Source organism: Ursus arctos, unplaced genomic scaffold (genome assembly GCF_023065955.2).
Source record: "Ursus arctos isolate Adak ecotype North America unplaced genomic scaffold, UrsArc2.0 scaffold_30, whole genome shotgun sequence".
NCBI classification, from domain to species: domain Eukaryota; kingdom Metazoa; phylum Chordata; class Mammalia; order Carnivora; family Ursidae; genus Ursus; species Ursus arctos.
Genome location: NW_026622986.1, coordinates 15,959,235 through 15,975,879, shown reverse-complemented (window position 1 = coordinate 15,975,879; position 16,645 = coordinate 15,959,235). Strand labels below are relative to the sequence as shown.

The 16,645-nt window shown below is 39.7% G+C and overlaps 1 protein-coding gene across 1 annotated transcript in view; it reads right to left on the bottom strand.

Annotated features, from left to right (window-relative positions):
• The window catches only part of CUNH10orf67 (chromosome unknown C10orf67 homolog), a 138,828-nt gene that overhangs the window by 103,359 nt on the left and 18,824 nt on the right, over positions 1–16,645 (bottom strand). Inside the window, exons 3-4 of the mRNA XM_026478934.4 lie at positions 11,588–11,731; positions 9,964–10,038 (exon numbers count right to left, since the gene is read on the bottom strand). Coding sequence (XP_026334719.3) covers positions 9,964–10,038; positions 11,588–11,731 — 219 coding nt within the window. The remainder of the gene's footprint in view (positions 1–9,963; positions 10,039–11,587; positions 11,732–16,645) is intronic.

The following is a 16,645-nucleotide window of genomic DNA, read 5'->3' as shown; positions in this document are numbered from 1 at the left end:
TGAATAATTTTCCAACCAGTTCAATTTTAATAAAAACACCAAGGAGGGCCTTTTTGGAGTGGCAGTAAACAAAATTATTCTAAAGAGTACCTGGAAGAATGAAAAAACAATGGAAAAATTGCTTGTTAATTCAAAAGCTAGTGACAATCTCCTTGACTCTTTCAAGTGTTTTATAAGCTCTTAAATCCCTTGATTAAATCCCTATGCGTTTGAAAGACCTAGTTTGTTTTCTTATCTGAATCTGAGCTCATACATTTCCCAAACCAAAAATAGCTAAATAAGGTGTAACTTTTAGAAAAACATTTTCTTTGTCTGCAAATGAGGTGCTATAATATCACGCAAGAGATTGTTTCAAAAGTTAAATAGATTTTAAAAACTTGCTGCACAGCTGAAAGGGGACTTGTTACCTGTAACCTCAATGGCCTCCAGAGGGCAGCAGAGTCATTTATCCTTAACCAACGTTACCTCTTAACCCAAGTGTTTACTTTGTTTTTTTTTTTTTTTTTTTTTTTCCCAACTGTCTTCTGTTTTTTCGTATGACTGAGCCTCAGCAAACTGGGTGGCCAGGATTAGGCCGGCTGTCTGAGGTCATGGATCAAAGCAATGACAACAACCAAAGGGAAGATTCAAATAATCACCTTTATACATTAAAGCAATTCTTTTTTTCTTTTTTTAAGATCTTATATACTTGAGAGAGAGAGAGAGAGAGCGAGCGCACAACCAGGGGGAACCGGAGAGGGAGAAGCAGACTCCCCGTTGAGCAGGGAGACCAATGATGCCGGGGATGATGCCAGGCTCCATCCCAGCACCTTGGGATCATGACCTGAGCCGAAGGCAGACGCTTAACCAACCGACCGAGCCACCCAAGCGTCCCAAAGCAATTCTTTTTTTTTTTTTTTTAAGATTTTATTTATTTATGTGACAGAGAGACAGCCAGCGAGAGAAGGAACACAAGCAGGGGGAGTGGGAGAGGAAGAAGCAGGCTCATAGCGGAGGAGCCCGATGTGGGACTCGATCCCAGAACGCCGGGATCACGCCGTGAGCCAAAGGCAGACGCTTAACGACTGCGCCACCCAGGCGCCCCTCCAAAGCAATTCTTTAATTAGATAAACTAACTACAATTAATACACTGATGCCTAAGTAGATTTAACCAGAACATGTTTATGAAAAACTGATGAATAGAAAGCATTTAATCATTTCAGGGCTTTCTACTTGTAGAAGTACAAGAAGTATAAATAAAGAGTAATAGTCACTTATTCTGCCACATTTTGTTTAAAGTTTATTTATTTATTTATTTTTAGTAATCTCTACGCCCAACAGGGGGCTCAAACTCATGACCCCAAGATCAAGAGTCACACACTCTTCCAACTGAGCCAGCCCTGGCGCTCCGTTCTGCCATATTTTTTGAGCATTTGCTACACCCTAGACATACGTCAGTGTCCCAGAAATTGTTGAAGACACAAACGATTAGGAAGGCATGTTCAAAAAAATCACAGGATTCTGACTTACTCTTCCACTGGAAACAACAAAAATTCTGGATAAGATCAGTGAAATGCATCTATAAGCTGACAAAAAAAGGAGTACTTAGGCTAAGATGAAGTGAATGCAGAAATCCAGAGAAGTGTGCAGAACATTGAAGCTGGCTTTCACACCAGGGCATTGCCAACCCAGGTATATGTGAACTTCGGTTTACACCTCTTTGCAGGACACAGAGAAGAGACTTCACCTCCATCCTTCTCAAAGTGGTAATTCGAATTCTAAATAATAGGAGACGTCCTCATTCAGGTCGAGACACCCAAGGGCCACTCCTTCAGTGTAAGAACAAACTAGACCTACCTCGAAGTGTGCACCCCTCCCACCCCCACTGGAAGTGGAACCGCCTCCTGTCTGGAAACTTGGCTCTGAGTACAGAGAAGGGGGAAAGCATCTCGTGTGAGTTTTATGAGCCCAAGATGAAAGATGACCTACACGGTTTGGGACCCAAAGTCATCCATCTGGGTGGTTTAAACTGCCTTAAGCTAAAAGTCAGATTAAAGTGGTCACAGACCCAGGAATCTCACAGAAGCAAACAAAAATCTCTACAGAAACTGACTTCTGTCCTGTGCCTCAAGAAATTCCCACAGAAATATGAGTTCACAGTCAAAAATCATAAAACCTGAAAGTAAATGACATCTCACATGGGTCAGCCAGCACTTATCAGACCCTTGAAGATGAAAATGGTGAAACACAGAATATAAATCAAGTATAGTTAACTATGTTTATAGAAATAACAGGACTAAAATTATGAGCAAAGGGAAGAATGATAAAAAAAAATAACCAATAACCAAGCATAGAGAGTCAAATAGAATTTCTAGTCACAAAAAATATTGTAAGTAATGTTTTAAAACTCAATGAAATGGATAAAGTAGCAATAAAAAGTGGGTTTAAAAATATAGGATTAAGTTTTTTATACGAGAAAGATATACATTACTAAGCCTTTAGTCCAACACATTTTTGAATTTAAATCAAATAGACAAGGCCCTAGGCAAATATCTCATTTTATCTGACTCAAAAGTAATAGAAAACCAAATAGTCTTATAATCATTAAGGACACTGAATGAGGAATCCAAAAGATGTCAATTAGTCAATCAATACCTCCAGGCCCAGCTGGCTTTTCTGGTAGTTCTAAATATTTAAGGAAGAAATATTTCCAATCTTATATAAATGCTCCTAGGGAACAAAATGAGGATAACATTCTCAACTCATTTTGGGAAGCCAACATAAGCCTTATACCAAAACCCAACAAGGAGAGTATAAAAAAGAGAAAAGTGCAGGTCTCTTCACTCATGAACGTGATTTAAAATATCCTAATCAAAATATTAATACACTAAATTCAACAATAATTTTTTTAAAAAGACATATCATGACCAAGAAAGTAAAGTTGATTTAACACTTAAAAAATAATTAATTCCTTTCACTGCATTAATAGATTAAGGGGAACATCGTGAAGGGGAACACATTCATACATCTCTTAGTAGATGCATAAAACCCACGTTTTATAAAACTGAAATGGATTCATGATTTTTCTTAATAGTCTCTTTAAAGTAGCCTGGTAGGGGCGCCTGGGTGGCACAGCAGTTAAGCATCTGCCTTCGGCTCAGGGCGTGATCCCGGCGTTATGGGATCGAGCCCCACATCAGGCTCCTCCGCTATGAGCCTGCTTCTTCCTCTCCCACTCCCCCTGCCTGTGTTCCCTCTCTCGCTGGCTGTCTATCTCTGTCGAATAAATAAATAAAATCTTAAAAAAAAAAAAAAAGAAATATGGAAAACAGAGGAACAAATGACACATCCCCTGGAGGAAGCAAACTAACAAATACAGACCGTGGGACATTTTGAAAGACAGCTGCCTTATTTGTTGTAAAAGTCAATGTCAAGGAAAAGAAAGAAAAAGAGAAAGGGCTGGGGGCAGGGGAAGGAACGCACTGCAACTGAAACTATACTTCTTTTTACTACAAAGTAACACATGGTATAAAAAATGGAACCATGACTGTTATAAAAATACAGAAACTTCAAATTAAAGAGTGTTTTCTTTTTCTACCTCATTCTCCAAACATTCTGCACATTCTACAATATTGTGTTGTTCTGCCACACTTTTTTCAATTAAAATGTGTCTTGGAAACGCCTTCATAGTAGTCCATATGAATTCACCTTAGTTAAAGCGGGCTGGGTATTTTTCTTTTTTTCTTTTGGCTGGGTATTTTTCTATCATTTGTATCATTAAGTAGTATTAGTCTACTCTTCTTTTTTAAGATTTTATTTATTTATTTGAGAGAGAAGGAGGGAGAGAGAGAGCTCACAAGCAGGCGGAGTGGCAGGCAGAGGAGAGAGAGAAGCAGGCTAAGCCTAAACTTGGGGCTCAATCCCAGGACCCTGGGATCGTGACCTGAGCTGAAGACAGACAATTAACCGACTGAGCCACCAGGCACCCCTATTCCATTATTTTCTATTAAAAACCAGATTATTATGCTGCTAGTCACTGTATATGTATTTTTATCTATTTCAGCTGGTGTAATAGATTCCCCTAGAAGTGGGATTGCTTGGTCAAAATAAATATACATTTGAATTTTTATTAGAATTTGATCAATTTTCTTCCAAATGGGTGGTAACCAATTTATGCTTCCACAACACGTGTGCTTACCCATTACCCCACCCCTTGCCAAGAGTAGATAATATTAATCTTTAAATTTCTGCCAATCTGATAGATGAAAGCCGTGTTTTTTGCTTCATTTGCATTTGTTTGATTTTTAATAAAGTTGAACATTTTTTTGTAAGTTTGTTGGGCATTTGGATATTTTCATTTTAATATCTTTTGAATCTATTTTGCTCGTCTTTCTAATGGGCAATTCAGCATTCTCTCACTTTTTTTTTAAGATTTTATGTATTTAGAGAGAGAGCATGCATGCGTGAGCTGGGAGGAGGGGCAGAGGGAGAGAGAGGGGAAGGAATTTCAAGCAGATTCCCTGCTGAGTGCAGAGACTGGTGCAGGACTCGATCTCACGACCCTGATCTTGACCTGAGTGAAATCAACAGACATTTAACTGACTGAGCCGCACAGGTGCTCCTATTCATCATTACCTTAATGATTGGTAGGAGCTCTCAATATGTTAGGAATTTTAATACATTATTTGCATATTTTATTTGCACATATTTTCCCAGTTCTTCAGTTGTTTTCAAAGTATTTTTACTTTCTTTTGTTGTATAGAAGTTTTTCATTTTATGCCTATTTTTACTTTCCTTTATGGTCTCAGTGGAAAGATTCACGCTCAGAAAGCCCTTCCCCATTAATTTGTTCATGTGTTTATTCTTTCAACATATGCTTATCTAGCACCTGCTACATGCCTCTAGGTATGGAGCCAAGATGGCTGCTCTCTCAAAGCAGAGAGTCTAGTGAGGTGAAACAGAACACTCGTAAGGAAATAAACATGAACCATCTCAGGCAGTGGCAACTGCTCTAAAGGCCACAGAATGGGGTGATGGAATAGGGATAGACTGGCGTGGAAGATCTGTCCTCGAGTGGTGGTGGTCACAGGAAGCCTGCGGCGGCATCACTTGGGCTGCAGTATGAAGATGGAGGCCAGAGGGCTCCAGGGATTAGCCCCAAGGCAGGCATGTACTTGTCAGGTATGAGGGTCTGAAACCTGCAGCAGAATGAACCCGGAGAGCCAAGGGGGCCGGGGTCACCAAAGGCCTGGGAGGCATAGACCAAGCAAGGGAGCTTGGACTCCATCTTGAACTTAAGAAAGAAGACTAATGAAGTAACCTGCATTTTTTCAAATATGTCTACTTTTTTACGATGAAATATACACTGAAGTAGAGAAAATTATAATAGTCTGTTACACATTTATCTACCTGTTTTGTGCTTATGTAATTTTATGGGAATCCTAGACACCTTGTCATTGATCCCTAACTACTTCACAGTTCATCTCTACTAACTAAGGGTTGTTGTTGTTGTTTTTAATAATCACAATGCCACCATCACACTAACAAAAGTAATGAAGAGTTTCTTAATATCATTTAATATCTAGTCCATAATAAAATTTTTCCAATTGTCTCGAAAGGTTTTTTCGTAACAGTCGGTTTGTTCAAAGCAGGATACTAACTGGCCCCACATCCTGCATTTAGAGAGACGTCTCTTTGCATCCTTTTAATCCAGAGCCGAACTTCATTTCCTTTTGTCCCTCCCCTCCACCACCCAACATTCTGCCTGAAACTACACATAGTAGCTCATCTTCCTTCCTCCCCTCTTTCTCTTTCTTCCTTCTATCTCTCTCCAATAAACATGTATTAGAATCCAAGCACTGCACTGGGCACTGAGGAGACTCTGCGTGGTTTCTGTCTTCCTAGAGGGTGTCTCTGTGCCTCTATTTCTCCAACGCACTTTCACACCGTTACAGGACTAACCATCCTGAAGCACACAAAGGCACCTCACTTTCTTCTGCTCAGAAAATTCAAGCATTTCCCATTTTCTGTGGAACAACTGTACTGACGTAGATGGGAACTGGGCACCCAGCTCCACCACCGACCAGCTCTGTGGCCTTGGGCACGTTGCTTGATGTCACCGTGGTTCAGTTTCCTAAGTTAGCCCATGATGATACTACTGCCTACGTCAAATGCTTACTTCATGAGGCTGAACCAGGCAAAAGATACTTGGCCTTTATTTCTGGGCACCACATTTTGGACAAGCCGGATAGCACAGGCACTTCTGTAGCGGCCTAATTTACCTTGTAATTAGCAAGAGCACTGCATAAGAATATGAGGCTGTGATATGGCTCCTGTAATTACCACCATTCTCTGTGCCACATTAGAAATTGAGGAATTGCTGTGGGGCCCCAGTTCTTGCTACCTGCTCACTGAATAAAACGATACATTTAACTCCTTCATATGGTGCCCAGCACAAAGAAAACACTCAATAAAGCATAGCTCTTCAACTATTAATAAATTAATAAAATCAATAAAACATATTAATATTAATTAATAAAAACATAAAATCATTAATAAATGATAACATAAAAATTAATAAAACATAAAAATAAAATAAATGAAACTTTCATGAATTTTCCTAAGTTATTCGGTCTCACAGAATATTGCTGGGCAATCTATGGCTAATGCAACCCAGGAACTGAATTTTTAATTTAATTTCAACTTCAATTTTAATAGCCACCTATGGCTACTGGCTACCATGTGGGGCAATGCAACAGTCAGCAACTCTGACCAGGTCCTCTTGGCCTTTTCACATGCTACTGGAAGTGGGAAGCCAATTTGCCTAAACAGTTTTGCCTACCTGACATCTCTCCTTTAGGTATCAAGACCTCTCTTTTCCATTTGGGTAAACCCTGTCCTTGATATTATCTCCTGAAATGGGTATGTCACTCTGGCTTGGCTTGCCGTGGGGGTGGGGGACATTGGTCAGGGTCAGTCTTGAGACTCTTGTAGGAACTATTTAGAAAGACATGCTCTAAGATTACTCTCATGTGAAGAGAACCTGCCTGGAAATTAAACTGTCAGAGAAGAAGGCAGAAGCAGGGGGTGGACAGTTCCTTGATAACATTATTTGAGCACCTAGATCCAGCTTTTCCTGAAGTCATTACTATCACTACACTTTACAGTTACATGAACCGATAAATTCTTTTAACTAGTGTCAGTGTGAATTAGATTGTATCACTTGCCACTGAGAAAATCCTGAGACACTGTGCCGTCTGCCCAGAATCTCTTTGTATTTCTTATCTACCAACTGAGAATTTACTTTAAAATCCAGCACAGATATCAACGTCTCTGTGAAGCCTCCCCAAAGCATGAAGGCAGAAATAAATGCTCCCGTTATATATTTACCTCTGCAATGAACAATGTATATTATGGCTGAGTTTATAATTCACCCCTATTCATCTCTCTTTCATCTTTGTAATGTCAGTATCCACCATATCGTAGCACACAGTACTCACTCAACATGTGTTTGGTTAAATGAAGATGAATTTCTTCTACTTTATTACAGCCTAATATTTTATGTTGTTTGTTGCTGTCTTTACCCATTAGGAATGTTTATTATGTTGAACCATAGGAAACTGCTGATGTTTGACATTTTGGGCTCCAAAAGTGGCAATTTCCTATGGTTCCACATAACAAATACTGACAATTATTAGAGATATCTTAAGGGCACTTTACCGTATCTATGGTCAGTGGACAGAAAGCTACAAGCCTAAACACTGAGAGATTAAAGGAGCAGGACAAATGACCAGTACCAAGGAGCGTCATGAATACGTGAGATGTTCATTTATTTAGTAGACACTTAGGCTGCCCTCAGCTTGTGCCAGGCACCACTACAAGTGCTTCACAGGGACCAAGTCATTCCATCCTCATGACAAGCCCATGAGGGGGGCACTATTATGACCCTCATTTGACAGATGACGAAACTGAGGCAGAGAGGTTCAGTATTTTGCCTAAGGTCACATCATGATAAGGTGACAGGGCCAGGATTCTAACCCAAGTAGTCTGACTCCGGCCAGGGTCCTTGTTCTAAAGCACACGTTATGCCAGCTCTTAACCCCCATGCTACGTGGTGCTGGTAGAACGATACAGAAGTCGCCTACCCAACAGAGGCAATTCGGGAGTTGCTTATGTTGTGAGTGCAAGGAAACCATGCCATCTATTTACTGCGCAGAATACGCCTCCCCAACCCTAGTGGCATAAAACCACAACTGTTTATCATGGTCGCGAGCTCCATGGGGCAGGGACTTAAGACCAGCACAAGGGGACGGCTTGTCTCTGCTCCATGATGCCTGGGACCTCAGACGGAAAGACGAAATGGCTGGGGGCTGGATACCTTGAAAGCGGAGCTCCGCTGAGCCTGTGGACCCAGTACCCGCATGTAGATCCTCCAAACAGCCTGAGCTTCTCACAACATGGCGGCTGGAGTCAGAGAGGCTGAATCCAGAGGGGAAACATCCCAAGAGGATAAGGATGAAGTTGCAAGACTGCTTTTGACCTAGCTTCCGAACTATGCAGCGTCACTTTCTATACCTAGGAGCAAGGCCCTGAGGCCAGCCCAGATTCAAGGAGGGCGAATTAGGCTCCACCTCTGTGTGAGAGAAGAGCAAGGTAACACTGCACATGAGAAAGATCGTGTCACAGCCGCTTTTGGAAACACAATTGGCTCAGAGTCACAGAGACTGTTATCAGAGCAGTAGGTCCTGGAATATTTTCAGCTGGAAATGACTGAACTGGCAACTCCCAGTGGCTTACATACACTAAGAGGGGCAAGTGGAGAGGTATTTAGTCGCTCAGTGATGCTCATCAGGGACCCCAGTGCTCTCTCGCTTTCCACTCTGCTACCTTTAGCACATCCAAAGTGCCTCAGTCCTTCACGGTAGGTTGGCTGCAGCAATTCCAAGCATCAGACGGAGACAACAATGTCAAACAAAGAAAAAAGAAGGGTATTTCTTCCCACAAGGCTCTTTAAATGACCAAAAATAACCTCCTCCGCAAACCTCACAGCCAACTTAGCTTCGGGTCACATTGGTCAGGCACCTGACCTTGCCTATGTTCAAGCCATATCTGAAAAGGAAGCAGGGAAAGAAAGGATCTAACGTTGTGGCTTCATAGCAGGAAGCGCTTCTGCTAATAAAAAAAGGGGGAGGGACGATCACTGTTGAGTCACCAGTATCTGCCACAAACACAGGCAACTAGCCATTCATTTAGCAACTGTTAGCTGATAGCTAATTATGCATCAGGCTCAGCGCTAAGAGGCAGGCAGAGCAGTGAATAAGACAGACAACATCCCTGCCCTCGTAAGGCTTACAGTCTGGCATGGAACAGAACACGTCACAGGCAATGACATAATTAAATACAAACGCGATAAATGCTACGAAAAGAAGTATGCAATCAATGCGCGATTTGCCTTAAAAAATATTTCTTCCCAGAGGTTTATTGAAATGAAAGAGACAAGATTACAGTTATAAAATCTAAAAGAAGCGCAAGGTCCTTACTCAGCCTAAAAGGTAATCACTGAAAACGATGGATGTTCCCATTGTGTAGGAGAGTGAAGCACCATGTCTGGCAGATAGACGTGTCCTCATCAGTAGAAAAGTTACTCCACCAAGTGTCAGAGACCATTCATTGGGATTTACGGCAATCGCCATGAACTCTCTCAGACTATCTGACCTTCTATTCAACTGCATGCTCACCAGACGACTTTGGATTACTTTCTTACATACCCAGACACCAGACTGGAATTTTCCAGTCTCTGCAAAGTTATATCTGTCACCATAAAGTGTTATTTGGTCAATTTAGGCCCGATTCCTTTTCAGTGACCTGAAAACTGAGCACACGGATCTTCAAAGCCAAAACACAGACTGGGAACCCCCACGAGCCCCACTCTGTGCATTCGCAGGCTGGGAAGCTGGCCTTGCCACGACAGCACTAAAAACCCACCTTGTACATTCCTTTGACGGCAGCTATGGCATCAGCCAACTGCTGATTGTAGCATTTTCTTATGATCTCCTCATTCTGCAAACCAAAAATAAGTATAGTGAGCACCATACTGTATTTCCAAATAGGACTCTCACACCCTACTAAGGGACTCAGTATAAAACCGTCATTCAGATCATCACAAATCTTGTGAAAACTCCAATTTGTAATCATTTCTCCTACACTACAGCTATTACCCTGCATTCCATTGTTTAAAAAGATTTATTTATTTATTTTTGAGAGAGAGAGAGAGAGAGAGTGAGCGTGCACATGGGAGAGTGCACACATGTGAGCCTGAGCAGGGGGAGGGGAAAAAGGAGAGGGGGAGAGAGAGAGACTCTCAAGCAGACTCCACACTGAGCACAGAGCCCAGTGTAGGACTTGATCTCCTGAGCCTGAGATCATGACCTGAGCCAAAATCAAGAGCCAGCCACCCAACTGACTGAGCCACTGAGGCCCTGCACACTGCATTCAATTTTTACTTATATTTAACCATAAGCAATAGAGAGCTCAAATGGATAAAATATATACAGATAATTTGAATATTTTATTTCACTTTACATAGTTAAGTCTTTTTACTGTCTTCCTAGAACTGCTTTTAAAAATACTAAAACCTATTTGTAATTCATATCCTCTCCTGGTCCTTGCACTTTTTGAATGGGATATGCTCATAAAAAGAAATCTAGGGCCGCTAATCCATAAACCAGAGTCATTTTCTGATTAATCAAATCAGTTGACCATTGTTTTGGATGACAACGAAAGAAAGTACATTAAAAAACCCACAAACTTTGATTCTGATTTCAATTCTGATTCCAGCATGGAGTGCAAACAACGATTAGGCTTTAGAGTCAGACAGAATTGGATTTCAATATCATTGTGCCTCTTTCAATCTGTCTGACCTGAAACAGGTTACTTAACCTTGGCATCTCAGCTTCCTTATCTGTAAATCAGGGATAAACGGGTTTCATTTAAGCATTATTGAGGGACTTATGGAGGAAACACATTTTAAAGGCTTAGTGTGGTTCTCAGAAGGGGGTGTCAATAGAAGATGAGAGGTGTGTGTGTGTGTGTGTGTTTTATAACTGAGGAAGAGTAGTACCTATTCTTAGTGACAGATAAATATGGTAACCTGACCAAAGATTTAAGGAAAGTCCTTGAACCAGCAGAGTTTTCAAGCCTTTGGCTCCTACAGAGATAACAAGCCCAACTAATATCCTACAAAAGTGTGCTTAAGAGCCAGATCTCAAGCATCAAACTGTCTGGCCAGGAAAATAAACTCTGCTGTTTAACTGGTGGCCTTGAATAAGTTAATCAAACTTCCTGGGCCTCAATTTTCTCATCTGTAAAAGAGGGATAATAATTGCACCTACTTCAAGAGGCTACTGTGAGGATTCGATTAATCTGTGTACAGAATACTTACAAAGTCCCTGACACAAAGAAAAGCTATTATATGGATTAGCTATTACATGAGATGAAACATATGCAGATTACATTGCCCTCACTAGTTGCTAAATTCAAAACTGTAGCACATACCTATCTAAGCACAAGATCAATCCAATATAAACAAAGGAAATGAGAGAACTTGTACCTTTTGATAATGCTTTTCAATTGTTAGGATCCTGTCATGTAGAGTAGTGAAGAGACTGAAAGACTCTTCTTTAAGACGGTCCTCAAATTTCAACTGAAGCAATTGTTTGAGGAACCCAAAATCCACTTGAAGAGATCTAATAATCTGAAAATGGAAAAAGCATACATTATTGAAGAAAGAAGGGAACTCTGTGTGAAGGTTCTAGTACATTGTCTAGTTCTGGGTATAGAGGAGCAAATTTTGTTACTGAAAGAGATATGCCTCTTTGGCATATTAATTATTTTAGACTGATTATTTTTAAGAAACTGCAAACACAGGAGAAACTCCAAATCTGAGTAGAAGTTACCCTTTCATAAGAGACATCTACATTTAGAAGGGAAATCTCCACTTGTAAAGGAGCGTCCCTAGGTATACCAGCAAGAGGGGGATGACTTAAAATCTCTAGAAACTTCTATCCTGATTTAAATCTGCATAACCATCATATCCTTGTTTATTGTGCTTTTCCTCATAACCTCCCATAACTGCTCCCCACCTCTCCCCAACATCTTCTTTTGTCTTTAGTTGAAAGTGGTATTTAAGGCCATTTCAGAGAGTTACTCAGCTTTCCTGGGTCTCTCGCATGTAGTCAGGAGGTGTACATGTTACTAAATTGTTCTTCTCCTGTTAATCTGTCTCCAGTCAATTTGATTCTTAGACCAGCTAGAAGAATATTGAAAGGTAAAGAAAAATTTTTCTTCCGCAACATGGGCATATGACCTGGAATGTAGTCAGAGGCCTATCCTGCCTTTTAAGAATACCTCTGGAATATGGTGTACATTGGAGAACTCCAGTTAATCTGCTAAATTAATATATGCTAATGGAGTAAGGGAGAGAAGGTTCCTGGTGGTTTCTTCCCATCCAGAATAAAATACCTGGGTTAACAACAACCCTTTATCATACTTCAAAAGGTATAGTTCAAGATGTGGATGTTAAATCAGAAAAGATAGGCAAAAATCAACATTTGTTGTGAATTTACTAGCCAAGCACTTAAAAATATAACCAGCATGTTGACTAAGAATCATTTCTGATCATCAAAACATACAATGTTTTTTTGTCTCCCACCATCTATTTAAAATATATTCACTAGGCAATCTTCCCCTGCCCTGAATGGAAACTTTAGTCAATTCCATGACTTTTCTGCTCATTCTTGGGAACAGAAAATCCTACTGTCATTCAAAACACAGCCGCAAAGTGGCATTTAGAATATTATTACCATGAGTTAAACACATTCAAAGTAGGACTGGGTGATCATAGCTACTCCTTCCTCAGCCCCTATGAATATAGAGTTCTTATTTTTTCTCTTTTCTACTGTTGGTGGTACTCTGTCCTTTTAGATCATTCTACTGGGTAGGGCCTAGAATGACCCCATGATGATGCACTTTCTCTCTCTCTCTCTGTCTCTTTCATAGGCCACATATGGTCCATGGGGGAACAATCACACTCTCTGACACCAACAACTCTGGAAGTATAGAATGATCTCAACTTAGCCACTCTATCTTCTTAGCTTCCTTAAGTATGGATCAGCACCAGTCCTCTGTGTCTTCCAAAAACAGCAAACATATTTCAGTTTCCATACAAGCCTGCCTTACTAGCTTTGAGTTGAGGAAGATTGGTTCTGGTACCTCTTCCCCATTAAAGATCATGGCAATAGTGCTTTCTTGATCACTTCAATAATTTTTCCTCTTCACCTCCTGACTCCTTTATTATCCTTGCTCTATTTCAAAAACTGCTCTGATATGCAACATTCCTTTTGCAAATCCTGCACATGGGATCTAATTCAAATTCACTTTGAAATTTGATATCTGGTGTACTAGCATCCTGGAAAGAACCCCATTTTAGTATCCTGAAACTATAGAGAAGATTTTATTTTGCAGATGAGGATAATAAGACTTCAAGTAGTTAACTGACTATCTAATACAACATTACATGACTGGATTGGAAGGCCCAGATTTGAACAGTTATGACTGACTCATACCCCTATTACTTATACCATGTTGTCAACTCATGAAGGGTACTATGTTGAGAAATCATTTTAAAAGATATTTGAAAGTGAGTGAAGTCTTAAGGAATTCCTTAAATTCCAGGAACAGGCAGAGATGACTTTGCCTTTAGAAGACCCAGTCCTGTATGGACTGCATGTTCTGAGGAAGGGAGGCAGAGAAATCCCATATGGTCAAACAAACACCACTGCATCTAAGATTCACAAAGATCACTATAAACTCTAGATAGAATATGAACAAAACACAATCATTATTCTGGAGAATAAACAGAAGCAGGAGAATCCTGGAGGGGATTCAAAAGTTGGAGGAAGGAACTGATGCAGGGTGAGATGTCTGCTGGGGCAGCTGTGTTCAGTGACCTCACAAGGCAGCCAAACCTCAAATAGAAATCATTGGCCTTTATGGTCTGAATAATAAAAGGACAGAGCAATCACAGATAGTGGATGTGATCATGTGGGGTTCCTAAAAGGAAAAGAACCAAAGAGAAGGAATGCAAAATCCGTATGTAAACTCGGAACAAACCTCTGGGTGAGCCCTAAAACACACATACATGGAACAGACTGCAAGCAGCCCAAAGAGATTTGGGCTGTCAACCCTGAGACATTTGCAGTTGGAATTCAAACAAGCTTATTATGTGCTAAAACAAAGATATCAACAGTCTTTGGGGGAAATATATACATAACTATAAGAAGCCAGAACATAACATTCACAATACCCAAGATATAATTCAAAATACCTGATACTATGAAAACACACACACACAGGAAAATGTGATTCAGTCCCAAGAAAAAAGGTCATTGAGACCAAGACCAATATCACCCAAATGTTGGAATTATTAGGCAAAGATTTTAAAGCAGCTATTATAACTATGCACGATGAAATAAAGAAAATATATGCTTATAACAAATGAGAAAAATAGGCAATATCAGCAGAGAAATAAGAAACTATGATAAAGGGGGCACTTGGGTGGCACAGCGGTTAAGCGTCTGCCTTCAGCTCAGGGCGTGATCCCGGAGTTCTAGGATCGAGCCCCACATCAGGCTCCTCCACTATGAGCCTGCTTCTTCCTCTCCCACTCCCCCTGCTTGTGTTCCCTCTCTCGCTGGCTGTCTCTAGCTCTGTCAAATAAATAAATAAAATCTTTAAAAAATAAATAAATAAATAAAAAATAAACTTATAAAAAAAGAAACTATGATAAAGAAAACAAACAGAAATTCAAGAGTTGAAAACTAAAATGTCTGAAATTAAAAATTCACTGGAAGAGTTTAATAGAAGAATAAAGATGACAGAGAGGGAAAGTATGTGAACTTGAAGATAAATCAGTAGAACAAAAGAGAGGAAATAATTTCTAAAAATTTAAAAAGTGAACAGAAATTGGGGACATATAAGTCCTTAATCAGAGGGCTAACATGCAAATAACTGGAGTTGCAGAAGGAGAGGATACAAAAAGTAGGGTAGAAAAAAAAATATTTGAAGATATAGTGGCCAAAAACCTCCCAAATGTGGTAAAAGACAAAGATTCAAGATGCTGAACAAACGTCATGCAGGACAAATACAGATGAACCACATCTTGGTACATAATAATTCAGCTGTTGAAAACCAAAGATAAAAAGAAAAATCTTTTTTTTCTTTCTTTTCTTAAGTAAGGTCTACACCCAACATGGGGCTTGAACTCATGACCTCAAGATCAAGAGTGGCATGCTCTACTGACTGAGCCAGCCATTCCCAAAAAGAAAACCTTGAAAGCAGTCAGAAAAAACAAAAAACAAAACACGTATATACAAGGGAATAACTTTTGGAATGATTGACGTTTTCTTATTAGAAACTAAGGAAATCAGAAGAGCAACGCTACAATGAAAAGAAAAAAAATACTTATCAGTCTAGAATTCTATAATCAATGCAACATTTTAAAGAAAGAAGACTATGAGAATTCATTGTCTAAACTGAGAATTGCTAAAGAAATTTCTTCAGACTAAAAAGAAATATTACAGGCTGAAAACTTAGATTTTCAGGAAAGAATAAAGCGCATTGGAAATAGTACATATCCAAGTAAATACAACAGACTGGTTTTTCCTCTTATTTGTGTAAGATACATAAGAATATTTAGGGGCGCCTGGGTGGCACAGCGGTTAAGCATCTGCCTTCGGCTCACGGCGTGATCCTGGCGTTATGGGATCGAGCCCCACATCAGGCTCCTCCGCTATGAGCCTACTTCTTCCTCTCCCACTCCCCCTGCTTGTGTTCCCTCTCTCGCTGTCTGTCTCTATCTCTGTCAAATAAATAAATAAAATCTTTAAAAAAAAAGATACATAAGAATATTTAAAGCAAACAACATAAGCCGAGTGTATAATGTATGTCGATGTAATACACATTAGTAACCCTGGCATAAAGGATGGGGGGGCAGTAACTGGATCTATACAATTGCAAGGGTATTACATGTTTTGTGAGGTCGGACGATACTAACACTAAGTAAACCATGCTCTTTGCTGAAAGAAGAATCAAGGGATCTTTAGGAAGAATGAAAATTAAACTCAAAAATAAGTAAGAGATATAGGAAGTAGTGGTAAGAAAGATTAACAGATGTGAGCAAATCGAAACAAATATTAACTGTATAAAATAATGATATGAATAAGTAACTACAAAAATATTTGGAAAAGAGGTAGAACTGACATACTTGAGAATAATAATATGTAAGATGGGGGTGATTATAGGCGAAGGTAGTATGTTTCTTACATTATTTGACAGAAATTCTGGCTACGTGCAGACACTGTAAAACCAAGAGCACGTGTTCAAACTGTGGGCAATCACTAAAAGAATAAAGATAACATGATTAACTCACTTCCCAGTAGAGGAGAGAATAGGAACTAAAGAAAGTTTATCAATCCAGTGAAAAGTAGGGAGGGAGAAAAAAAGAAGTATAAAAGAAGAAGAAGGTAAAGAGAAATTACAAAATACGTCGGCAGAAAAATAACAATACATTAGTAATCACTACTAATATTAAGACAACAAATTAGCTGTT